The sequence below is a fragment of the Pezoporus wallicus genome, unplaced genomic scaffold (genome assembly GCF_028554395.1).
Source record: "Pezoporus wallicus isolate ANWC-B61680 ecotype Strahan unplaced genomic scaffold, APGP_CSIRO_Pwel_v1 scaffold_6362, whole genome shotgun sequence".
Lineage (NCBI taxonomy): Eukaryota > Metazoa > Chordata > Aves > Psittaciformes > Psittacidae > Pezoporus > Pezoporus wallicus.
In genome coordinates, this window is record NW_026637663.1 from 315947 (window position 1) to 342163 (window position 26217).

The 26217-nt window shown below is 41.6% G+C and overlaps 1 protein-coding gene across 9 annotated transcripts in view; it reads right to left on the minus strand.

Annotated features, from left to right (window-relative positions):
* Window positions 1-26217, minus strand: part of LOC130597904 (SAM and SH3 domain-containing protein 1-like) — a 535467-nt gene that overhangs the window by 25674 nt on the left and 483576 nt on the right. For 4 of the 9 annotated variants that reach the window (XM_057406827.1, XM_057406829.1, XM_057406831.1 and 1 more), the window contains 6 exons: window positions 25877-25917; window positions 24225-24311; window positions 22824-22936; window positions 21035-21136; window positions 5127-5259; window positions 326-1161 (listed from right to left, as the gene is read on the minus strand). In XM_057406827.1, coding sequence (XP_057262810.1) covers window positions 326-1161; window positions 5127-5259; window positions 21035-21136; window positions 22824-22936; window positions 24225-24311; window positions 25877-25917 — 1312 coding nt within the window. Of the gene's footprint in view, window positions 1-325; window positions 1162-5126; window positions 5260-5448; window positions 5468-5947; window positions 6363-10606; window positions 10932-21034; window positions 21137-22823; window positions 22937-24224; window positions 24312-25876; window positions 25918-26217 lie in introns of those variants that run through there. The other 5 variants (XM_057406828.1, XM_057406830.1, XM_057406834.1 and 2 more) reach the window with 5 other exon arrangements.

Genomic DNA, 26217 nt, shown 5'->3' on the forward strand with positions numbered 1-26217 from the left:
AATATGACAAAGAATATGTCTATAGCATCTCAAACCTATGTTCACCTGTGATCTCAATTTCTCTGCTAGTTTAAGAAGCAGCAGTGTCATATCTGCGCTCTCACTGAGTTATTCTGTACATAAAGAAACTGCAGTTTCAACAAAACTCGTACGTGATGGGATAGTATCAAACTCTTACCTCAGAACTGAATTACAGTGCTTAAGAGTTTTTAATAGCAAGGAAAGCAGAAGCACTGAGTTTTATTTAAAGGTATAAAGCAGAAAGTGTTGACTGCAACCTCGCAGAAACTGGAAGACCACCTTTCATGGCAACTCTTTGACTCACAGACTTTTGGTGGATTCTCAAGAGAACCCTTTTAGTACAGCGATCCACTGTGGCAGCCCACTTCCTCTTGGCCTCCTCATCCTCCTCCAGCAGGCATCTTCTCAGGTCCTGCTTGTCGGCCTTGCTCAGGGTCCTGTCAGTAACGGGACGCACCAGCTGTGAGAGGTTGAGGTGGCTATACAGGCTTTTCTCCACCACATAGGTAATATTGAACTCGCTGACAGAAGTGCGCCCTCGTAGCCTTCTGTTTGGGAAGCCACAACCTCCACCCCCTTTCGTTTTGTGCCGCAGTAATTGTAGGTCGCAAGCTGTGGGAGATGCTCCTTTCCTAGCAGGACGCTGGCAAAGAAAAGCTCTGGAACAGGAATAGTTAGTATCCATTTTCTTCAATCGGATCTGCTTCCTTACACTCTGAATCTCCTCCAGGGACACCAGAAGATGGTGCTTGTGCCTGTTGCTGTCATAAAAGCAAATGCTTTCTGTACTTACCCCATGGCTCAGTGAGCCGAGGCTCTTCTTCATTTCCCCATCTGTCATGGAGCGGCAAACTTTCTGGGTCTTCTCCTCTTCTGGGTAAGAGAAAAATGTCCCGAGTTTCTTGGGAGGCTTGATAAGGCCACAGCTATCAGTTTTGCTGAAGGTCTTCACCAGCTTCCGGTTAGCTCCCCACGTATCAAGACTGCTGGATGAGGGAGAAGTAGTAAGTGAGTCCGAGTCATCCTCTGGCTGCTTTTCGCAGGGGCTGTCAAAGTAGAATTGCTTCTTGTGAACTCCAGAGTAAAGTGCTGATCTGTCATCCAGTATAGGAGAGTTGTCAAGTGAGTGCTCTTCCACACCTACAGGGGACAAAAGCAGCACAATGCATGTCATCCATCGCTCATAGTTATCTAAGATACTTTTCCCTGTGGAGCTTTGCTGTATTATTTTTAAGATATCTCCCACTTTAAAATGGAAGAAAACTCTTCCTTATAGAAGCAGCCCAGAAAGCATTTGCAAGTAGTTAAATTTGAAGCAGTTCGTTCCACTTGTGAAGTGAGAGTTCTGGGATGAGTTAACAACAGGCAGATGACAGCATCTTATAAGTAAACTCATTGTTATTTTAAGTTTCTCCCTTTCATCTGCAGCTAAGACAGCTAAGACAGACCACAGGTGCTCTCACAAAGAACCCCTTAAAGGCTGGAACTGGGACCTGTTTTCATGGTTTGTCTTCTGATACTTGCTCGGCTCTAGTGAGGTTACAACAGGTCAGAAATATACTCAGGTATTAAAAACCAAACAAGTACTTCTCAGGTCCAGTTTTGCAATACCCAATGCTGCTGCTGCTGCAGAAAGCAGTATTTATTTTTTTTTTATGGAGCTGACGCCAGGATGAAATATAAAGTTTTGGGGTTTTGATGGGGGAAGAGGCACCAGCTTTAATCACACAGAATTTTCTTAAACAGATGCAAAGAAAAAGTAAGTAGGTCAAATTGCGGGTGTGCCAATTTCAACAGTGTCTTTCCTGGTAATGACAGAAACACTTGGTTTTCAACAAATACACATTTCACAGGAAGGGAAGAAGACTTTTTGCAACACAAGCACTAGAGATGGGCAAATAGCCAGGTCTCTTTTTTTTTTGAGCAAAGAGAAGGGAATAAAGGACCTGAACTTGCAATTCCTTTTCACATTTATCACTTAAGATACTTTTCTCTGGTGTTTTCTTCTGAGCAAAGCATAGGTTCAGGTGTTAGACACGGTAACAAGGAAACAGTCAAACAAGAGTACACGTCCTCCTCAGGCTTGCCTAACAAATTTCACAGCATTCCTAGGTATGTATCAGAAACACACACAGAAATGTGACTGTACTTATTTCTTGTTAAAATATTTTTTCTGCCTGACCCAACTTGTCATTCATCTACGATTGCTTCCACTGCTTACATAGGAGAGCTAAATTTGAACCATTACCGAAATACCTGTAACTTGCTCATTCAATAACAGAAGACACATTTCAAAATGAAAGAAGACTGGCTGCCCTGTCCAGGCTTCCTGTCTCACCTTCAGTTCACTCTGTTGGCAAAGCATGTTTGATGTACATTTGCTGAAAACTAAGATACTACTGTACCAAGATGAAACTCACTGTGACAGTGAAAGGACACACAACTTTCACTCTTTTGAGAATTTTTCTGGGGTAGATATGTGGAATGGAGTCTGATTTTGACACCACTTTTGCAGGACTGTCCAACTTACTCTCCCCCCCCCCCCCCCCCCCCTTCCCAATGTTGACAGAAAATAGACATTCTCCTGGGACTGAATATGTGCTGATAAACAATTTTAGTCCACTGAGTAAATATGTTTTTAAACAGCTTGTAAAATATGCATTCTGTGTCAACACTGTAACAGATGTTATTTGGAGTGAGTCCATGACACAAAGCCATAATGACGCAGATGTAGATGTGATTTGGTTTTAAATGCTATATAAGAATGGTGCCCAGGAATTACAAAGATTCAGTTATTTAACTCACTATGAGCATGCTAACACAAAATAAACATGGATTCAGCTATTGGCACATTCTACTGCATATCAGATCATCCATATGTGTATTAAGTGTGATAGCAGAGTCAACAGCAGAAATGTGGGAGAAGGCTCTGGGATAGTTGCTCCTCACGAAGAAATTTTTGAGGACTGTGAGGAATCTTCTGGGGAACTGCATGTCAGTTTTCAAACCAAGCCTACTCTCACAGTTTGTTAAAGGCTGTTAAGCACTGACGAATTTATTGAAATTTTACTGATGTTACTCGATCAAATTTTATAGCCAACTCCCCAAAACTTAGCCATCCAGGATATCATATTACATTCATAATGCAGACTCAAATAACAGCAGCAAACAGCTCAAGAACCAATCACAGGTAACATGGAATGCCAGACAGCAATCCCCAAATCTGACCACAGTATTTTCTGTGACCTTGAAGAGCTCTTTGACATATCCAAATAGGAATACAGACCTGCATTATGAGAGATGGAGATGGACAGCATTTATGAAGCAGTTTTACTTTGTCACATGAAAACTTGGGTGTCGAGAGAATTTTCTGAAAGAAAAGTCATTCCTAACGTAGACTTGGCTACTTAAGGGGCCTTCTAGTTATAGAGAAGTTATGCAGAAGTATTCTATGATGTGTTATATAGCAATAATTGTTTTTGCTACAGAGTTTCCCAATCAACAAAGAAACTCCAGAGCGTTAGATAAAGTACAAACTCAGAGTTACACATAACTTATTCCGAAAAGCCTGGAGTTAAAACAGAGAAGACTGGCAGCAGACTGAGATAGAAAGAAACAAAGCAAACTTTTTTTGATACAATTGTTAATTCAGTGATTTTTTTTCTCTGGGGGGAGGGGTGGAAAAACTCAGTGGAAAATTAAAAACCCTGGAAGAACAATGATGCTTAAGTGAAAGACTGAGGGAGAAAAGGAAATAAGGAGGTGAAGCACCATAGGAGAGAGTACAGAGAGCAATGCAGACACTTAGCATGCTGAGGAGAAAGTGTGGCCAAACTGCAGGAAGGCATCTGCATGCACAGCGGCCCCTGAGCTGCCTGCTCCTGCAGCTGCTCCCATCCCTGGGGCCTCTGGCTGATTGCTCCCTGCAGCTTTTCCCAGACCTCCAGGGAGGGAAGGGGTAGAACAGGCCTCTCTGGGGTCCTTTCCTCAAAGCAAAGGAAAAATAGCCATGTTGTGTTCGCTAGTCTCAAAACCTATGTTTTTGCTTCAAGACAGCCCAGCTTTATGTTCATCCTGTAAGGTGACAAGAACTTTTCAGACCAAGAAGTTGCCCAGTGCACAGCTCTAGACATGCCTTTCACAACAGCCAGTACCACCAGAGTCAGGCTAGATCATAAAGTTGCCAACAGCTTCCTGCCACATACCCAAGGAGATGCACACATTCTCCTTAAATGCACTAGGAAGGAATCATAACACAACTCAGCTCCCTGCAAAGCTGAAGGGAATCGGCATGTAATTCTGGGAAGGCCACTAACACAGAGGGATGCCTACAATTTCAGTGAGGACTCAAGCAGGGTCATGCACAACGGCTCCTGAGGCTCAGGCTCCACTAATCTGAGTGCTCACAGATACAGGTCATTCAGAGTTAATTCTGCAGCATGGTATTCCCAGGGGCTGAACTCTGCTTCCCATTTCCCCACCCTCCTCCTCCTCCTTTCTCTCCCCCTCTTGGCTCATTCAGGAGCCAAACTGTAAGCAGGCTCCCCCAGAAGTAGGAATTAATATTACATGAGGCCGTTGCTATCCCACAATAATGTCTGATAGAGTTTCTGTACTTTTGCCACAGGATGATGCCATGGTGCAACTGCATCACCAACCAGCCACTACCCTCCCAAAACTAGTGAGGGGTTCACCTGTGTTCCATCCGAGGCCTCAGAGGAGGAAGCAACATGGTGGTGGCTCTGCTTACCTATTTGCTGTGCCTGTGGGGCAGCCAGCTGGGATCGCTCCTAGTCTCACTCCCTCTGCAGCATGGGGCATAAAACATAAACCAAGTTCTAATCTCTTAATGAGGGGCTCTCAAGCAGTGCTCTGGAAATACCAGATCAGCAATAACCACATCCTAGGCTGTCACTTTCCTCCTTCCACTGTCTCAAAATGCAATTACTTGCATAAGGCATGCACCATAGATAAGGCAATCTTTCCTACCATCCCTTAAGAACACTCCACCCCTCCTTCACCCATCCCTCCACTTTCTGTTCCCTCTCAACAGAAATATGTATGCACACACAACAGTTTTAACCATATGCACATTGCTTTTTTACCTTCTGTGCTGGGTTTTTTCATTTCTTCCACTCTTATGAGTTTCTTCCTGACTCTGCGAGTAGAATTCACCAGCTTGTGCAACCTCTTAAACTTCACCGACTCCTCTGTTTCATCATCGGATTGTTCTCTTGACTGGCAAAGAAACAAAGGGAATATTAATAAAGTAGCAGTTCCACGGCTTGCTCCTTCAGGTCAAGTTAACCCAGCTCATCTGCTGCACTGTGTCACTGCAGCTCTGTAGCTGGTGTTATATTTTCAGTCCAGGTCACACAGAAACATTTAAATTACTGAGGGTTTTCTTTTTCTGAAAGCATGACATACCATTTTGATTTCTAAATCTGTGCAGTGTAAGATCCTAGGCATTGGAATTCATTCCTGCCCTTGTCTTTCTTCCCATGCATTGTGTAATAACTACTTCCACGTCCTCTCTCAGTGCGTTTCAGGCAGGGCTCTTTCTCAGGGCTCTTCTTACCATACCAGTTATGCTCCTGTGGTTTGGGTCAGTCACTGGTCTGTCTGGCATCTCAGAACTTGCTGTTTAAACCTGGTTATAAACAGCTTTTCCAAACTGAAGCTGTGTCATTGACGACTTCTCTTTCCTCCCCCCCAAGTCTTCCCAGAAAATCAAAACCAGCAGCACAAGAAAGGGATGGGAAGGAAAAGGAAGGAGGAGACCTCATCCGCCTTGTTCATGAACTGCCACAGCTACGAAATATTCCTTTCCTCCTCCCTGCTCCCTACACTCCTCCTGAAGGCTCTTGAGGCTGGAATCAAGATGGACACAGCATTCCTCCAGCACTGACCAAGGGAAAATTCTGACCTTTTCAGATATACAGTGCAGTCCATATTCCCCAGCATCCCGTTTCGTTTTGCATCTGATCCAGTATGCTCAGTTCCATCTGTTTTCCCTCAAGTATCAAACATTACAGACACAAAAAAAAATTCCCCTCTCTCCAGCAGCAGTGACACAACAAGCTGAAACAATCCATTCCTTGTGAACGAGAAGATGACTTCGATTTTCAAGCCAGATCCAACGTTCAATGTGCTACTTCCTCTGTTTTAATCAGTTCAGAATGTGGAAGGCGGTGGGGGGAAGGGAAGGGAAAAGAAAGGAAGAGGAAGCCAGAAGGGCTCTCCGGCTCGGCCAGGACAGCCCTGGCACTGTGGCTGCTGCACATTCCTGCATGCAGCACAGGCTCCAGCTGGAGTGCGGTATGGATCATATACCTTACGTTGCTTTCACCGGCGGTCCCAGCCAATTCGACGCATTCCTAATGGTAAGCTCTAAAAACCCTCATGCAACTTCCTGTCAGCGCAGCTTTCTGGGTTTCCACAGCGCGCTCATCCTTTTTTCTCCTTCTCCTTCTCCTTAATTAAACTTTCAAAAGAAAATTCCCAACAAATACAAGCCAAGAAAAAAAGCCACCCTCTGCTCTTCCCCAGTAAAAATGCTGTCTGCTTTTCCAGAGGTTGTATAAAAGACAGGGCAAATATAAAACTGCTTTCTGCTTTTCTAACACACTTAAATATCAGGATGTGGTAATAACTGTAGATGCCATGGGGCAGGACACCAATTAGCAGTTGCACAGGTATGCTTTCAAAGGCATAAACAGTGCCTAGAGGAGCCGAGGCAGCTCTGAAAGCCTGCCTCCCAGGCAAGTACCTCACAGGACCAGCAGCACCACACCAGAGCAAACTTCAGCCACTTTCTGTGAGGGCACTGTCAATTACCAATTTCCCACAAACTTCATCTTAATCCAAAGCAAGGAATACCAAATGGACCATATATGGCAGTAAGACTTGTCATTCTGCCATCTGAAAGCCACAGGAATGCGTTTATTATGGGTACAGGCTAGGTAACTAATGATCTTCCTTTGGGAAAAATAGGGCTGTAAAGAGGAGTACCAGACTTGTTCATATCAAGATAAATTTAGCAGCAAGATGAACATTAATTCACAGATTTTGGCTTGGACAACTTAGTGACATGTCAAGCAACAAGACAGCCATATTTAGATAAGATGATGAATGGATTATTGACCATAATCAAGTTCAGTCAAGACTTCTTAGGCCATCAAGCACATCCTGGCACGCAACCATCATACATATTCTGCACTTGAGATCTGTTTATTTTAAATGCAATTACTATTAAGTCATTGCTTTCCTTCATTATTTTTTGCACCCACTTCATTTGTGACACTACTGTTTGTAAAACTCTGAGACTTACAGAACGGCTTATACCTGGTCCTCCCATCCAGGATTTCATCAAAGAATAAATGACTAGTCTTACTTTTGCACCACTGGTATCCAACAAAGAACTGTTCCTCTTAGGTTTATGAAGACTCAACAATGACAACAAAAGCTTTTACAGTGTCTGACATTTGCATTCACAATTACCACAGTGAAAGTGAGAGCCAAAATAGCCTCAGCACAAGGTACTGAGATCAAACCCAAGTGGGTGGTAAAAGGGGTCCCCATGACACTTCAAAATAAATAAGATCCCATCATAATCCAAGCGCCAGATAGTTTTCCCTGCCACTTCAGGACTCCTGGCACCCTTTGAGCGAGGATCCTCTGCAGGCAGCGACAACCCTTTCTAGTGCTGGTGCTTGACCGAGAGAGACAAGAACAGCTCATGTTCAACAAACAACAGGAGCTGCTGGAATGTGGGATGACTAAAATAAAATCAGTCTCTCTTCATCATCCTATTTCCTATCATATTGTGTAGCATGTGGCACAGAAAATCTTCTGTAAAGGAAAAGGATGGCTAATAAGTTTATGCAAAAAAGCATAAAAATGTCAGTGACTACGCCAGTAGTCAGGAAACTTTGTCAAATAATGCTGATTTCTTAAGCATGAAACTGTTTTAAAAAGAGGGTTACTTTTGAGTTACTTCCTGGTTTTGAAACAGATTTTTTTTAAAAGGCCTTGAAATTATTGAAAGTTTCCATTTTTGCACATGGGAAACAGACCTTAATTTTCCAGCTCAAGCAATGCTTTATTTTATGGCTAATATTAAACAGAAAACAGAAATGTAAAGCATCCAGGCTGTAAGCAACATATTTGGAAATTGTTGAACTTCAACGCTTTGACTTCCTTGACCCACTCTACCCTTCCTGCCTCCACAGTTACTGAATTGCTTTTTTTGGTTGCTGTCCCTTATCTTGGATGGGAAAATCACCTCAATCTCCCCAGCGCATGGCGGGCTGGGCAAATGGTTTCCTGGACAGCTCTAGCAGCCAGCCCTTAGCATGGGGCTTTGACCCAGCCAGCTGCCAGTCCCCCTTTCACCTTCTCCCCTTTTAACAAGTGCTTCAGTGCTCTGCAATACAGCAAAAGGGTTGCACAGTCTACTAGAGGGAACAATGCGTCTGCAAGAGGCGAGGCTGGAGGCTCTTGGGCACAGGAAGAGGCCATGCCGCACCCCCTGTGCCAATGCCTCCTGGCCCCTGGCACAGGGCTATCCCATTAGGCCAAGCCTTCAGGCACTGGTAAAACAGCCAGGACCCCTCCATATCCCACACTCTGCAAAGCAGGCCTCTCCCCACACTCCAAGGGGAAAACAAGCAGATCTGCAGTACTGCAAATAGGAACAACTTAAATTCCGTCTCCTGCGCTCTAAATTTTTCCATCTGAAAGCCCATATGGCTGGACTTTTAATTATTTTGGCTAATGCTGTATGTAGTAATTCTGTGGTGAATGCTTAAGTATTTCATTTCTGGTTTCCAGGGCAACATTACATCAGATTGCAGACAGCTGGCTCCACAGCCTTAAACCATAACAAATTGGCCAAAGCTGATGCACAGCAATCGCACTTGCTTTAAGGAGAGCACAGGGCTTGGTCGGGCTGCCGGGGACACGGTGAAGCCTGCAGGGCCCCCGTGGCGGGGCTGGCTGGGCGGAGCCGCCTTTCCCTCTGCTGCTTGGAGCAAGTGCATCCCCGACACATCTGCAATGCTCTCACGGTGCGGAAACCAGCCAGCTTGGACAGCTCGGCTGCACAAGCGCGTGAAGGACTACAGGGGAACTGGGACTAAATTAACAGCATCTGGAAATACCGAGGACTGCATGCAGAGGACTGCAGCCACCACGTATCACATGGCTGGAAAACTATGGGCAGTTCAAGGCTCATCCCCACCACCCAGCTCATCACCACTAACAAACGTGGCCAGAAACCTATGAAGATTCTCTCAAATCCGGGAGAGAGCAATTTCCTCTACAACCTCTCCCATCTCTTCTGCTTGAAAAACTTTTTCTATTTGTGCACTTTTACAGGCCACACTTTGCATCATCTTGTATGTAAGATCAAAGTAAAAAGCCTTACGTTCAGGAACAAATGAGAAATTAAGCACATGCACTTTGATATTCAAGGAGCTCTCTAAAGTTCTGCTCCTGGTGCCCTCTTTGCTTTCTCTCCTGCTTTTCTCACGTGGACTCTTTGCTGCTGCCTGATCTGGAGGCAGGGCACACACTTTGCTCTGCTTCTCTCTAACACCTAGCCCATTTCACACACCATAGAAATAACAGCCCTAACCTCCCCCTTTAAAATAGTGCTTCACACAAGCACACACACACACGCACATACACACACACAGAGAAAACTAAACATTTATTATGGTACTTGGAATTAATTGGCAAAATGTAAAACAGAAGTAAGTAGCTAGCTTTCGGCAGGACTATGTTTGGAAACACATAAGGGTTATAGCAGTAGCTCTTAAAAAATACAAGATAGGCAAAGCTTACTAGCCAGGTCCTAATAAAAATGTTTAAGAAACACTAGGACACTACCCAGTTAAAGCTATCATAAGTGATTAATCTGTTCCAGCTCCATCAGTAAACAAAAACATACACTACTTTTACATGAGCTGTGTGAAACCATTTAGAGAGACGTGAAAATTTTACAGTTCTCTTTATGCCCAGTAATAGTTCAGTCCCAAACTAAGATCTCTGGGGAAACCTAGAGACAAGAAAATCTCTTAATATATGATTAAGCCCAAGCTATCAGACAATTTTTGTTTTTGACAGCCAATGTTTCTGGCTATTAGACAATTTTTGTTCAGCAAAGTGGGTCAAAAAAACCACATTCAGATTCATGGGCATATCATATCATATCCCCCAGCCCTCGCTAGCTCAATTCAGAACTACGAGCTCTATAGTAAATGCAAAGAGATTTTGCTGCTCCCTTTAGGAGACGTGGCTACACGTGTCCTTTCTTCTTTCTCTCTAAGAGGCTTTACATCTGCCAAAAGCCCCGTTCATTCTAACTTTAAAAAAAATTTTATTAAAGATGCCTGGATAAAGTCAGAGACAGGAAAATAAAACAGAAAAGAACTTAAAAGCCCAAGGAAAGGACGACGAGAACTGAGAAAAGCTATGCATGCTGTGCTGTGCCTAAGAATAACCACAAAAGCCTTTTCTCCTTCTCCCTCTCTGAAACAGGAGGCACATCCTCTCACATCACTCTACACGCTCAGTGACTTACCAGCTTCGGCATTTATAGGCCTAAAGCTCACTTTCGAGTAATTCCCCCCGAGTCCTCAACTGCTGTCAGCTTCGTAACCCTAAAATTTAGGAGCAGACCCTTCTTCTTAAGTATTGTATTCACTCCAAATCCTGTGCACAAAATGCCTCTTCTCTGGAGTTACATTATCAGACACCGAACTGGCTCCGATTCCGCCGCTGAATATGTAAAGAAGAAAAAAGCGTGATGCTGGACTCAATTAGCTGTTTTCAGCTCACTGATTGATTCTCCCAGTTACTCGCTAGCTGCATAACTTGCAAGAAAGGCATAAGTCATCAGCTCTAAGCAAATCTTCTATTCACCACAAGGAAAAAAGGGAGTGTTGTACATGGCAAACAATCCCTGTTTTCACTGACGAAGGCTTGCTGACCTCTTGCTGGCCTCCAGATCCTTAATTACTGTCTATGGAATTTCAGTGAAAGAAAAAAAATACAGAGAACCTCTGCAAAGCCAGGACGAAGACTGACCCTCAAACTCGACCACTAGAGTGGAGGCTGTGTCTATAGGAAATATAACTTAAGCCCTTTACCAGGCTTTTTTTATTTTCATTTTTTTTATTCTTTTGACAAAAAGCCACCCTGAGAATTTCCCTTTAGAAAGGGTTAATTTGAGAGAAAAATAAACCTTTTTTAAATGCTTTTAAATTCGTGAACTTAAATCCTTTTTTTTTTTCTTTTCCCTTTGTCTCAGTGCAAAAAAGAAAAAGAAAAAAAGAACTATCATTAAGAACTGGAAAGGCAAATGATGTTTAATTCAGAAATCTGAGACTGGTCTAGAATTAGGCACATCGTGGCTTTATAAAGCATTGCAGCATGACTACCAGCTTCTCCTAGGCTGGGCTCAGACCTCCCTTCCTAAGAAACAGATTGAGATGCTCAAGTAAATTGGTGTTCTTCTTTTAGTCAACCATACCTAATCTTAAACCTTGGGACAAATTCAGAACTTTGACATTTCTTCTCAGAGCACAAGAAAACATGGACCAAAATCTCTACCAATTAGAAGCACTGCTATGCAGTCGTGGAAAGCAGTAGCAAAGGCATACCACAACAGCACCCTCTTTAAGCCAAGAAAAGATTCCCCTTACCCATGACCATACCATCAGTGGCCAGTTGATCTGGATTTGCAACAGATCAACCACAAAGTGAAATCACAGTGGGACTAAACAATCTACTTCCTTTGATAACTGGCTGACTTAATGATCCACCTAGCCAAATATCCTTTTTCAATTTCTCCACCTTTGTACTAGTGACCATACACAGCTTTTCTACTCCCTAGGGGTCACGTAAACTAGATTTACTGGTGTGTTATAGTTGGGTTCTTACCTTCACATTACTTTAGCCCCAAAACTCTCATGTAAAACCCTACAGAAAATTCTAAGCTTCAGATAAAACCAGATAGCGTTCTCCAATTTCAAAACCATGCCAGCCCACATCGAGTGAAACACAACAGCTACTTCCTTGAAATGTATCCCAGATTCCCTAAGAAGTTCATGGTCATAAGTGAAACTGAGCTAAGTCTGGGGCTTTGCAACTTGAGTTTTGAAGGTTTTTGGTTTCATTAAGAAAGTTTCGCAAACCTCTAATCCGTGCAGAGGCTGTAAAGCTCAGATGTGATAATCTACATCATAACCTGAGGTTACAAATATTAAGAAAATTACAGAGGTCATAAACATTTTTGCCACTTCACATAATTAACTGCAAGAGCATGAACTGTAGGGGCTTTGTAAGTCTAAAATGTGTAGTGGAAGTGTCAGCCCCGCAGGTGTGGGTTCAGTCTGTGATTACCTACCAGGGAATCAAAGGGGCATCCAACAGTTACTTTGGTGAAAGATACATTACACATTAGCTGGTGACGACACTGCTTGCTGAAATTAGTAGGAAATATTTGTCATAAGTAGCGAGTACAAAAATTTAATTCTCCCTGGAGGTCTGTCTTGATACTAGAATAGCTACTTAGGCAAATTCCTGGATGTTAACCGTTTCCAGGTTTTACTTGAATAATTCTGAGAAGCCCATTGACAATGTTTGCATCTGCAAGCCAGATATTTCCTCATGGCTAAGCATTTCTTTCACTGATTGGCACAATTAATTTTAATGACAATATATCTGTACTCATGTACCACTTGAAATAGGTATATGTGGTAGAATGAAGCCCTGCATTAAATTATTCTGTACCTGATACAAAATGGCATTCCTCTACACATGGGAAAGGTCTCTAACAAGTCTCTCTCAACTGCATCTTGTGTTTCTGGCAAGGTCAAGAGGGCATGAGGAGAACCTCTACTATTTGGTGTAGGCTGTACTATTAATGAACAAAGTATACCGCTGGCACGGGAAACCAATCTCGCCACATTCTGGTAAAGCAAGGGTGGAACAGCAATACATGAAACACAGTGAAATTCGTATCAGAGAACAAAAGAAGAGAATGAGAGCCCTATAGTGAAAGGTGTAGTAATTGAAATTACATTCTTATAGTATTTTCAAACAAATGATTAATGTTATCATCCTAAGTGTGAGGAAGGGAACACCAGCAGCAGGGAGAGGGCTAAGTGGTAACCAACAAGAGCACAATTAAAATTTTCTATTGTACCACAAGTAAAGATTATTCAGCCTGGGTCTGTCAAACAGGGCAGTGAAACACATGGCTTTTGAGATTCTCAATTCTTGAACTTAGCAAGCCTTTGTTCCAATTTAATAAGCTTGGTCTCAGAAAAGATGGGGGCAGGGAACCACATTATGGAACCACATATGGATCCTGCTGGCTGATGCATGTGGGGAGAATAGGAAAACCCTGGTTCCATCATCCCCCCACCCTCTATGTAATAAGCAGAGAAATCAGGCAGCTGCCCAAGGGCAAAATGGTATCAAAAAGCCAAGTAATACGCTAGAATGAATATTAAATTGATTTGCCTTCCCACCTTCCACCCTCCCCCAGTGCATGGCCAAACACTTTGCGGTAAAGCAAGTCAACAGGACTTGTCTGAATGCAGTCAAAACAGAAGTGGTTATGAACACACTTAATTACAGTCACTGCCTGTGCATTACTGTAAGCGCTCTTCTCTGACTCATGATACCAGGAAGATTTTTCTCAGAGACCTTATGGCAGACTAATTGCATCCAGTCTTGACAAACGCAGGAGCCACTCCTACTGGCAGCAAGCAGGAGGTTTACTTGGGCTGTGTTACTGCCAACTGCTTAGTACAATCCTGTGGTGACAATGTATAGTCACACCAGCGACACAGAATCACAGAATCCTAAGGGTTGGAAGGGACCTCAAAAGATCATCTAGTCCAACCCCCCTGCAAGAGCAGGGTAACCTAGAGTACATCACACAGGAACTTGTCCAGGCCGGCCTTGAATATCTCCAACATAGGAGACTCCACAACCCCCCTGGGCAACCCATTCCAGTGCTCTGTCACTCTCACAGTAAAGAAATTTTTCCTGATGTTCACATGGAACCTCCTATGCTCCAGTTTACACCCATTGCCCCTTGTCCTATCACTGGACATCACTGAAAAAACCTAGCTCCATCATCCTGACACTCACCCTTTACATATTTGTAAACATTGATGAGGTCACCCCTCAGTCTCCTCTTCTCCAAGCTAAAGAGTCCCAGCTCCCTCAGCCTCACCTCATAAGAGAGATGTTCCATTCCCTTAATCATCTCTGTAGCTCTGCGCTGGACTCTTTCAAGCAATTCCCTGTCCTTCTTGAACTGTGGGGCCCAGAACTGGACACAGTATTCCAGATGCGGCCTCACCAAGGCAGAGTAGAGGGGGAGGAGAACCTCCCTTGACCTACTACCCACACCCTTTCTAATGCACCCTAGGATGCCATTGGCCTTCTTGGCCACAAGGGCACATTCCTGGTTCATGGTCATCTTCCTATCCACCAGGACCCCCAAGTCCCTTTCCCCTTCACTACTGTCCAGCAGGTCAGCCCCCAACCTGTACTGGTACATGGGGTTGTTCTGCCCCAGATGCAAGACTCTACACTTGCCCTTGTTGAATTTCATCAAGTTCCTCTCCGCCCAACTCTCCAGCCTGTCCAGGTCTCGCTGAATGGCAACACAGCCCTCTGGTGTGTCAGCCACTCCTCCCAGTTTAGTATCATCAGCAAACTTGCTGAGGGTACATTCAGTTCCCTCATCCAGGTCATTGATGAAAATATTAAACAGCACTGGTCCCAGCACCGACTCCTGAGGGACTCCACCAGTCACAGACCTCCAGCTAGATTCTGCCCCACTGACCACAACTCTCTGCCTTCTTCCTTCCAACCAGTTCTTGATCCACATACCTAGCCAAGACGGATCTGGTAACGACATGGGCAAGTCTTGCATGGTAAATAAAGCAAATAAGCAAATGGTAAATAAGGCCAGGCTGGATGCGGCTTTAAGCAACCTGGTCTAGTGGGAAGTGTCCCTGCCCATAGCAGGGGGGTTGAAACTAGATGATCTTTAAGGTCCCTTCCAACCCTAATCATTCTGTGATTCTGTAATACTTAAAGAAGTGATACAGTTTTATTCCTAAATAAATGTGTTATTCCTTCAAATTCTAAGGCATTCTGGAAAATTTCAGACCAAATATGCAAAAACTCCTTACAAAAAGCAACAAAACCAAATATAAACACATTGATGGTCTTTTGCTCTGCTATCATCACTTCACAGCACTGACCTTACTTAAAACTGTGTTGTGTCCTGGGAACTGTAATGACAATTTGTGTTTCTCTCATGAAGATTTCTGTATTACTATACCCATGGGAAACCCTTATGCATGAATAGAGAGGGGAGAAAGATAATAAGAAAACATGCTGTAATTCTTCTGCTACGAGATTTCATGGAGAGGTGCGGGACTCTGTCCCTGAGATCAGTGGAAAAAGGAGGGCAGCCAGTGCCTCCCAGGACAGGCCCCTGTGGTAGGCACATAGCGTGGTAATTCAGAACTATCATTTTGAAGCCATATCTTATTGTAGGCTCTTCCTTCATCATAACTATTACTGAGCACTGACAGTATTAATGAAACTTGGAGAGTAATAATAAATATATCACTCAATGCAATGAGGCACATCAATGCTTTTCAGGAAATCTTAACAGAAATTGGGTCACCAGACTATTCAGAGCAAAGATGAAAGCTCTGCATTCATTCATAGCCATGCTCAACACCAGCTCCCCTCCATTACTTCTAAGAGCATGCATGGCCTCGAGGTGGCCACAAGCTCTCCAAGAAAAACTGAAACACAGAACCATCATCTTACACCCTTTAGCTTTTAATGGGAAAAAAAAACCATGAAAAATGATAATTCCTGTGATAACAGCAAAAACAGGGCACAGCTCTCAAAATGCTCAAAGCATCCATGTTACTTTGAGCTTAAAACACTACTGTTTAAATTTAAAAAAACCTCCACATCATACCCACGTCTCCATTGGTATCCAAAGCTGACTCTCCATATGCATTGATTGAATTTGAGCTTAGTTCTAACAAGTCAAAATGACTATGCCAAAAGAAGGGTCTTTTCCTGTTTACTGGAACAGTCCTGTATTACAAGCAATAATAATGCTAGCAAGTGGTTAAACATTTTAAGAATCCATCAGTAATGGGAATAAGAATCAATTTTAAAATTGCTGTATTTAGAAAGCATCCAGAATCTGAACCAATGAAATACAGTATAACCCTGAATAATGTGGATTTGCTGTCGTTACACTTAGATTTACTCTCAAGGTAATTGGTGCTATGGAAGTTAGACCACAACTATTTCTTTTCTTCCTACTCTACACACTTACCAAACAATACAGTAATGACCGTGGTGAGTCAGAGATAATTCTACCAGATTTCATCTTTTGTAGGTCAGCTTTGTACAATGGGTACTTTTCACCATGGGTAATTAAATCCTGTTTCAACAGCTTCAGAATCTCTCAGATTGAAACAAATGCAACACAAAGTCCATTCTCATCTGTTATTCTGCCTTTGACTCTGATATCAAACACAAACCCAATACTGCACACCCTTTCAACTTTCAGCTCCATTTAATGACCTGGTAAATAAAAATGTCCTCAGGAAATTATATGAAGAACAGGAACAACAAAAGATTATCTTGCTCTGGCTAGAACTGTTACTGTGTGGACTTGATGTGTTGCCATTTGTCAAAGTGGATTGATAGAAGACAGACCAGCAGCAATGCAAAGAAGGTTTTCCCCAGCATCAGCCTCATGGCAGATGCAGATGTGCATGGCACACCTCCAGGTCTGAACAACTGCTGCCACTCTTCCTCAGCAAAAACAAACAGGGTGCCAGTTTCTTAGTGGTAATAGTGCCATGTTGACAGTCTTGGGTAGGGAAGTGTTGGGAGGTCAGGGAGCTAAAACAGCACTGCGAGCTTCCCACTGCCCACCTGCAGGCTGTACAGTTGGAGGGAGATGCTGCTTTTGTTCTCCCCGCTCATAAATTTTATGGCCTCTCTCCTGAGGCTGCTAGGGCCACGTGTAGCAGGTGGAGAGGTCTCGGGGAAGCACAGCACAGCCCCCAACAGAACCCTTCAAACGAAGCCTGGCTGGGTTACATGGAAGCTCGCACTAATGGCTGACCATTATCCGCTGATCAAAACCGAAACACAGAAGCTTGACAAGAACAACAAAACAATTCTGTCCAGAAATAATTACAACTTCGTTTAAGTTGCCTCTACAGAAACTGTCAACGAAGTTAATTAGTGGTTTGTTTCAGTGGCAGCACACGTATGCCACAACCTCCCTCCTGCTTCCCTCTTTTCCCCCACCCCCTCATCAAACATGACAATTGGTACCAATTAGCAGTCTTTCAGCAGAGGGAACAAGAAAGGATTTATGCTGAAGCCTCCCAGTGCAGGTCCCTCCGAGCAGGCTGAAGCTGTACCAGCGGGGCTCTGGGGATGAACCACCCTGTTGTATATGAACTGAGAATTCCAGCACTCGAAGTTATCAAACAAATATCTATCTTTAAGAAGCACAAAAGGCACCTCAGTGTAAAGAAAGAATGTGATACAATTTTGAAGTCTTCTCTTTTCCCTGGACTTTCTGACTCCTGAGGACAAACAGGCCCTTATCTAAAACCCAGAGAGCGATCCATTTGTAATCTGCACCTGCTTTACATCCCAGTGCTTGGCAAAAGTCAATGAAAGCTTGTCTAGTGTTGCTGTGAGCAGCCTTCATTCCAACAGAGATGAAACATAAATACTCAGAAATAAATGTGTGAAAAAATGATGAGTCGTTTTAGACTTCTGATACATTGGACTCAAAAGGATAACAGTTTCAACTGGATTCCCACACTAGCAAATAAATAACACACATACTTTGTTGTGAAACGAAAGGGCTACAGTAGTAAGACTGAAAGCTACAAACTGGTCTAAAGTGGCAGAGAACGGAGTCACCTACTTACTTGGCAAGGCCTTTGTTTCTTAAGAGCAAACAAACAGGACATATAATTAACAGCAGAGTAATGACATCAGGCTGCTTCCCTTCAGATGCAGAGATGAGATTATGATCCTTCAATCCCTTGCGGTTCATTTTAGGGTTTAGTTTTGAGGAGTATAAAATGCACATTTCCATACCCTGGTACAGTAATTTAGAGGAGGAGAAACTGGGAAAAAGAATCCTTAAATCAATCTTTAAATGAGTTAAGGATCAACACCAGTGATGTTAGTCATAAACACATAACAGCTATACAAGTTTAAAATAAAAAGTGCTCTTTTTTTTCTCCTAAAGAGGAAAACAACAACAACTAATGATATTTACCCTTTAGATGTTACCTGATAGGTGGCCGTTCTTATGCTGTGGGCAGAGCTGACTTGAAAGCAATGGAGTACTTAAATGCTTAGAACACTTCATATGTTCTGTCTCCATTTTAAGATTCTCTGATTGCTTAGATTCTCTTTTTTCTTTTTCCTTCTACCTGAAATGTATTCACTGAGCAAAGCTAGATTAAGATTCTCCGCAAAACACTAGAAAACTAGTGACCCATCTTACCAAGTCCTTCTAACTACCAGCAGGTCTCTCTGACTACACAGATAAAACAAGGACGAGGGGAAGGTGGAAAGGTCATTATACAAGTGTCTTGGCATCTCTTAAATCCCCAAGGTTACTAAACAAATATATACAGCAAGTAAACTAAAAAATATTCTTTTCCTAAATTTCCTCAATCTGCAGTTATCCTGAGATTTACTTTAATCATTTGTGTTTACAAAATATTTACAAAATGATTAAGTATGATCACAATGTTCCACTAAAAACTGCCTAGTAACAATTTGGCCATGAGACTGAAAAAAAAAAGGAAATCAGAAAAAATGTGAACAGAACCAGAAGAACCATTGCCCAAAGAGTTTTAATTCAAACCAGAAACTTCAATTTCAGTGACTCATATTTTCAATTACTTTCTGAGGTTAGAAGGCAGTGGGCTACCTAATAGAGTGTTTTTAATACATGGAAAAACATCTTTGCTTCATGGCCTCTACAAAATGAGTGGGGTAGTCGAGCTGAGATTCCAAATTCGCAGAGTACAAATCACACAAATGGCGCTGAAAGTCAAACCACTCGGCAAAGAAAGGGCTTGAGAACAGAATCATCTTTGCACATCTCAAAAGCTTGTTATTTTGGATTAAAAGAGAAGTCCTTTGACAAAATAGTCTGGGTGAACACACACACAATCTCTAGCCATATCTGATAGTTTGTGCCGTTTGTTTTTCCCTCTTGCACATCAATTATATCCCAAAGTCTTTTACCTCAGTTAACCCCAGCTTCTTTCTTGGCCACACAAAAAAAAAGAAGCCAAGCTGACTTTCGTTCTAACATGAACTTTCGTTTCTGCAGATTATCTGCTTTTTCCTTGAAGGCAAGCAGTTTCACAGCTTCTGTTAAATGTAACCAGGATAAAAATGAGAAGCAAGGGCAAAAATCTTGAGAGGTATCTTACAGCGATGGACTAGAGATCCCTCACTGAAGTTAGCAGGAAGATGGTTCAAATCCTAATAGGACACAAGAGAGAGGCAGAGCTCTTGGCTCACAGTGGAAAGATGGCTTAGGAAAATAATTTTAGAGAAAAGGTGCCAAGTTGTTCCATTAGGGAGGAAATAGTGAGTCATGTTCAGTTCTCAGAGGTATACACAGCTTGCAGTAACTTCAACGCAAGAGTAAACCACTGTCAGAAGGTTTAAGAAAGAAATCCAGTATCCTTCTGAGATTTGACCTCAGAAAATAAGAGTTTTGAGGCTTTTATGCTATAGGTACCTTAGCCAAAGGCCTTAAGAAGGGAAAGTTCAGGCTATAAACACTGATGAGGAGAAGATCAAGGGATCTTTCAGCTGGCTAAACAATCAGTATAGAAGAGTCAGGATCCTTCCTTCTCTGTTCTTTGCGTATTTCTCAAGTATCAACACAACATCAGCTCCCTCTCTGTTCCCATCTAACTAAAGATGGGCATATTCTTTTTTGAATACAAACAAGAAAATCTTTCTCCACCACAAAATATTTTAAACATCTCATAAAATGACATAGCATTCCTCTTTTCATTGAGGGAGGAGAAGCTAACTGTCTGCTGCTGCAGTTAGTAGGAAATTCCATACAGAATAAAATAAATCAATGGTCTCAAAAGTCTATATTTCAATTACATGGGTTACAAAAAGCTTGGATTTGACAGCCGAATGTGTTCTCCTCTAAGATTTATCTGTGAACTTTTAATTAGAGAAATGAAGTGGAATAAACTACTCAGTGAAAATGAAGATATTTGGAAGGAAAAACTAATTAACTCAGTATGGCATGATACAAAGGCTGTCTGATGCTCATAAAAACAACAGAAGCTGCACAGCTCAAAAGTAAAAATTATGGAGGAAAGCTGCCTTACTGCTCACGGGTCTGGCAGAAGCTGCAAACTCTCTCGGCTAAGACTTAGCAAACGCAAAGATAGAACTGTTTGAAAGCAGCAGGCAGCTAGGATTTAGCCAGACCCTCATCTAAAATGTATCAAAAAGGGCTAGGAAGGCCTGAGAAACTCTACTTCTCAGTTACTATGAATAAGTAAAGTGAAACAGTTCCCTCTAAACAACCTAAAAGCCCTTTGCTGTACATTTTGGAACACCGGCATTTTTGCCGGGGGATAACCTGTACTTGGAAAGCTCAGTGAAAAAGGGTCAGATTAAAGAAAAAAGAAAAATAAAAAAGAGAGATTATACAGTAAGACTGTTAAAGTGCAAGACAACTGACCTTGAAGATTTAAAATATTTTCTGCAGACAGAACATGGCATCACAAGGTCAATTTATATGTATGCTAATAAGGCAATTGCCAGGTAAATCACAGTATTTCTGACTGCAATAGAAGAATGTAAATTTGAAATGATACTGGAGAGCTATATCAAAATGATAGGTACTTACATTACAATTGGAAGACCCATCAAATGTTGAGTAAGAACCATCAGGCCATTCTGTAGCATCTACAGTGCTCGATTGCCTGTGCTGGGCTTCATACTCCTTCAGCTGAAATTTGAAAAGACAGAAGCTTTTCCAGTGAGGAGAAGCTATCAGGCTACATTAAAATAGAAAGAGTTCATGTCCTTTCAGGATAGAAAGAGTTCAGTCCCCCGTTCCCCCCCCCCCCCCCCCCCCGGTATCATTGTGGAACTGAAAGAATCAGAACTTTTCGCATTGCATGTCTCACTTGTTCAAAATAAATTAATTTGCTTTAGAATCAGTAGTTTTAATGATGACTTTTTTTCTTTCTTAAAAGGAAGTGATCTGTAAATAATGGATTTTGATGAAGTGTCACTGGCAAATATAAATTACACATCCCCATTTCAGAGGCACAGTTTACAGCAGACAGATTAAATCACAATAGCCTGCCAATTTCCTTCATAGAGAAAACGATCTGCAGCAATCACTAGGAACCATAATTCTAAAACAAAAGACCGTCTTTTCTGTTTCCCAATAAAAGGCTTAGGACAAAAAAAAAAATCAATCTTACTGGAGTCAAACTGTTGAAAGGATCATCAAGAACTGATGATACTAACAAAGTTGCAGCTAGTAGCTCAGACCACTAGAGGGAAACAGTACCAGTACATATATGTACCATGCAGACTAGGTACAACCTCTCCTCCCCTCAAAAGTTTCAACAGCAGAGAAGTTAAAAGTATTCCCAATATTACTGCCTGGTAATTAAAAAATTCGGCTTTTCTTTTTTTTTTCATTATATGACTCCCAGCAAAGTAATCTTCTCTTCAGATGATAACATAACTTTGTATTCTAGGATAATATATCTCAAGATTTAATTTGTCAGTACCGAAATTTATTGGAGTGCCAACTCATGATCTAAATTGTGTTTTCTGCTCCTCTAACGGAGCCCATACAGAATACCCTGTGTTCCCTCACAGTCTTTGCCACAAGGGTACAAAATCAAATGTGGTGCAGAAACTTTAACACTGTTTTGGCTCCTGAACAATTAAATCTCAGCCCTATTGCTGCACAAATACAATAACTTACAGCTACTTTTCTTGTGGTTTATTAACATTTAGATTTCATAAAGAGACACTTGTGACAGCCACTGCACTTATCAAAAGATACATCCATGCTGATTTTAATGTCAAATGCCAAAAATATCTGACTATGTTTTCTTGAAGGCTATTAAAACAAGCTTCACCTTTTTTTGCTAAGAAACAAGCAGAATAAATTTTAACTTAAACGTTATTATTTTTTTTTAGTTTTAATTGCTGAAAAATGGAAGCCTTCAATCAAACTGCCTTTCAGCCATTAGCAGCAGGAAAATAAGAAATATATGTATTCTGAAACAAATAAGGCAAGCTCAGCAGAACTTGAAGCATTCCTTTTAGTACTAAACAAGACTATGAACATATATGGTAAATAAAGGCTAGTACAGGTGAAATTCCTGTCCCTTAGTCGGCTTTTCTCTGATTAGCACTTTTTATTGCTAACCAAGAGAAGCAAATGCTTTTAGGGCTCGATTAATTTACCATGCACAGGACATCTATTTTTGGTTGAGCTAAATCTCATCCTTCCTCATAAACAAAGAAATTGCTATCTAATTTATGTTGCCTATGCAGGCTTTCTCCCCCTTGTTCTATGTTTTCTGAGCAAATGAAAACTCCAATCGGTATAGCCTACATCCTAAAACTTGTTTCTCAAGGAAACTGAAGTATATACATAATCATACCCTAGCAAGTGCTTCCTCAATGGTGATCATCTTCTCTTTGACCATCATCATGAGCTGGATCCGTTCTTCATCACTCATCGTGATCTCACTGGCCACGTACCCTACATCCTCTCCTGCAGGAAAAAGCACAGAGATAACAAGCACGTCTAAGAGGTCATGCACAGAGCAGGGTACTGGATTTTAGTGGATGCTCTGAAATATGGTTGCCATATGACTCTGTCTGGCCAAAAAACAGATGCTCCCCAGGGCAGGCTTATATGATGATTTCAAAGGACTGAATGATTTGGAAGTAATCGAGAAAAAAAAAAAAAAAGTAAATTAAGGCTAGAAAAGTCTACTTTGACACTGAAAGCAAGAGAACATGACAAGGAAAAGTAAAAAGTGATTGTCATCTATGCAGTTATTGATCCTGAAAGACAAGAATCAAAACAGAAGGTGCTAAGAAAAGTCCTGCTCTCAGCCCTGAGGAATACTGTAGTCGCTGCCAGAGTGGATGGGAAGCCTTTTCAGGAATGGTGTTCTGCGCCCTTGTAGCTCTCTGCTGCAGACTGGCCATGTCCCCTTATCTTTCCATGCTATCTAATCTAATCAGCTACTGTGCTGACATATGGTGCTGGATGTATTTTGGCTCTTACCACCAGGACCTCTCCTTTTGGCATTTGCTTGGCATGTCAGCATGGACAACTAGAACTTGCCTTGAGAGCAAGCAAGGACCCACATTTAACTGAGAATGTAAATGCACCCCTTTTCAACCTCCTAAGTAGGCTTCTGTCATCTTCCACTATCTGTCTGAACACAGACATAGTGATGTGGAGAAGCATCTATTTGCAACACAAGGATCTATCAGATACTCATGGGGAAATAGAAACTTTCTGTGTGAAGAGAAATACTTGAAGCAATGAACAGCTGCATCTTTTGGAGAAGAACTAGAGAAAGACACCTGACCGTTTAAGTGGCATTGATCCTACTTTGCATGAATCACCAGAGGCACTTTCACTACTCCTTTGTGTAGTGTCTTGTACAATGAGAGGCTGGATTCAAAGTAAGCAAATGCCAAAGAAAGGAGAAATGTCTAAGATCAAGCACTTCTCTCATCAAGGCAGGATCAGGAAAAAAAAAAGGCATCTCGTTCATTTACAGATATTACTTGTAAATATATATTAACTGCATCACTTAGTGCATGTGCTATTACTGACAGGACTGAAGGCATCCCAGCCTCATGTCTGCATGTCTGTAGTCTCACAAAATGTGACTCTTCTTTCTGAGCCCTGTCACAATGAACCAAAGCTGTCATACTCCCAGATATAACTGCCACACTGATGCAAATGAATTTTACTTGTTTGTGATGCTGGATCCCTCTATTTTATATGGATAGGTTGTGTGTCATAAAAACAGATTTACCTTTTGAAGTCTGCCTCATTAGTCCTTTCTGGTTCTTTCGGAAATTTTGCCAAAAAAACTTATTTTTCTTTTTCCAGTCTGCTTTCCCTAAAAGGAAAGTGGGGAGGGAGGGGGAGAGGAAAGGGAAAAAGAATTTCAGAAAGAAACATTAGTTAGTGAATGCTAGAAAATTTTCAAGCATTAAGCTGTATTTTCTATGTAAAAACAAGAATAAAAATATCTTTTTTTTTTTTTTAATTTTTCTTGATGCATTCTGTACTAGAACTATGCTGATGTAGCTATTTCAGGGAAACACACATTCTGTTATAATTGCCAATGCATAGCATATAGAGGACTGAGATAAGCCAGTAACTTACATATTTTGAATTATAAACAAAAAATACTTTACATTCATTTTGATATCTGTTGATCTGTTAATGTCAAGTATGGAAGTGTTTTTGAAGTATTTTGTTGTTTATTTTCTTTAATTGAACCACAATTATGCAGCCTAAGCCACAACTCAGACAACTATTTTTCCAATATGTGTGTGCAGTATGCTTATCTATACAGAAAATAAATACTTTCATTCTATATACATATATATAAATGCACACACACAGAGGCACACATGTATGCACAAACACACACATTGTACTACTTGGCATGAGAAATCGTGTAAACCATCAACTATATCTGACTCTTTGTATGCCTGGACTGCGCAAGGTTGGATCTCCAAGTCCATTAATGTCAGATCTGCATATGGCTTGATGTAAATCATTTGTTCTAAAAAAGAAATAGTATCTGGCTCAATTTAGGGCATATAACTTCGTTTCACGAAATAACCAGGGCACATGCTATAAAGTTTATGCCACCTGCAAGAGAACATACTGTGCCTCATCTGGCAAAAAATGCTACTGATAAACAGCTGCATCACCCCTCTGCTTTTGAAAAACTCAAAGGAACACAGTTTATACCGTGCCACTGAGTTTCAGCATGTGAATATAGTATTTTGGATCCTGCCCCAAAAGACCTAGTGCTGGATTTACTGACTCTGAAACACAGCTCAAGTACAGACTGTGTGGAAATGTCCTTAGGAAAACATTAAAAAGAAACAAAAAAACCCTCCCAGTTTTTCTTTTCCTCTCCAATGAAGAAAATAAAATTTGTCCAGAATTGTATCAGCTCAACTAATGTCAGGACAGCAGTATGAACTAGTTATAGTAAGTTTAAAAAAGAAAACAGTATCCCAAAAACTGAAAGACAATGGGAAACAAATGCATATTTAAGAATACAAAATGATTCAGAAATAAAGGAAAAGACTATGGCATGACAGGAACAAAAATAAAACCACCAATTATTCACTGGTGGTGGCAATTTTCAGAATACAAAAATGAACAGGCTAGCAGTGATCTAACATGCCAACATTTGAAATTCAATACAAGTCAAAAGATGCATATTTACCACATGACAATGCTGGTTGGGCAGTCTCAGTGATCACTGAGACACCCAGCATCAAACTTCAAGCTGGTGAAACTCGTCTTCCCCACACACACAAATGCTGCTGGCTTTTGCCAGCATTGTGTTTACTCAGCTCTTCGCATCCCAGCACAAGCAAAACTCAAAACCTGTTTAAGTATTCCATAGGAGTATCTAATAAAATGAAATATACTGACCTACAGAGCCTTCTTCCGAACTTGATTTATGAATGGAGAGCCTAGGACAAAAAAGAGAAATGGACTTATTGATGCAGGCTTCTAGCATTTCATGGGAGCTGTCTGATTACAATAAATTATAGTTTCCAAACAACATATCATGAGCTGTTTTCTCTTCCCCTTTCTTCTCAACACAGCAAGTGGGAAACAAAAACTGAACCCACTGGTCTGGCTACAGTAACTGAGTTCCCCTCTTAACACATGCGTTTTGTGACCCGTGTAGAAAAATACGTACCAGCAGAAACCTAAGGTTAAGGCAAAGCAGTCTAGGGATCTCTCAAAAAAAAAACCCACTTTTTCAC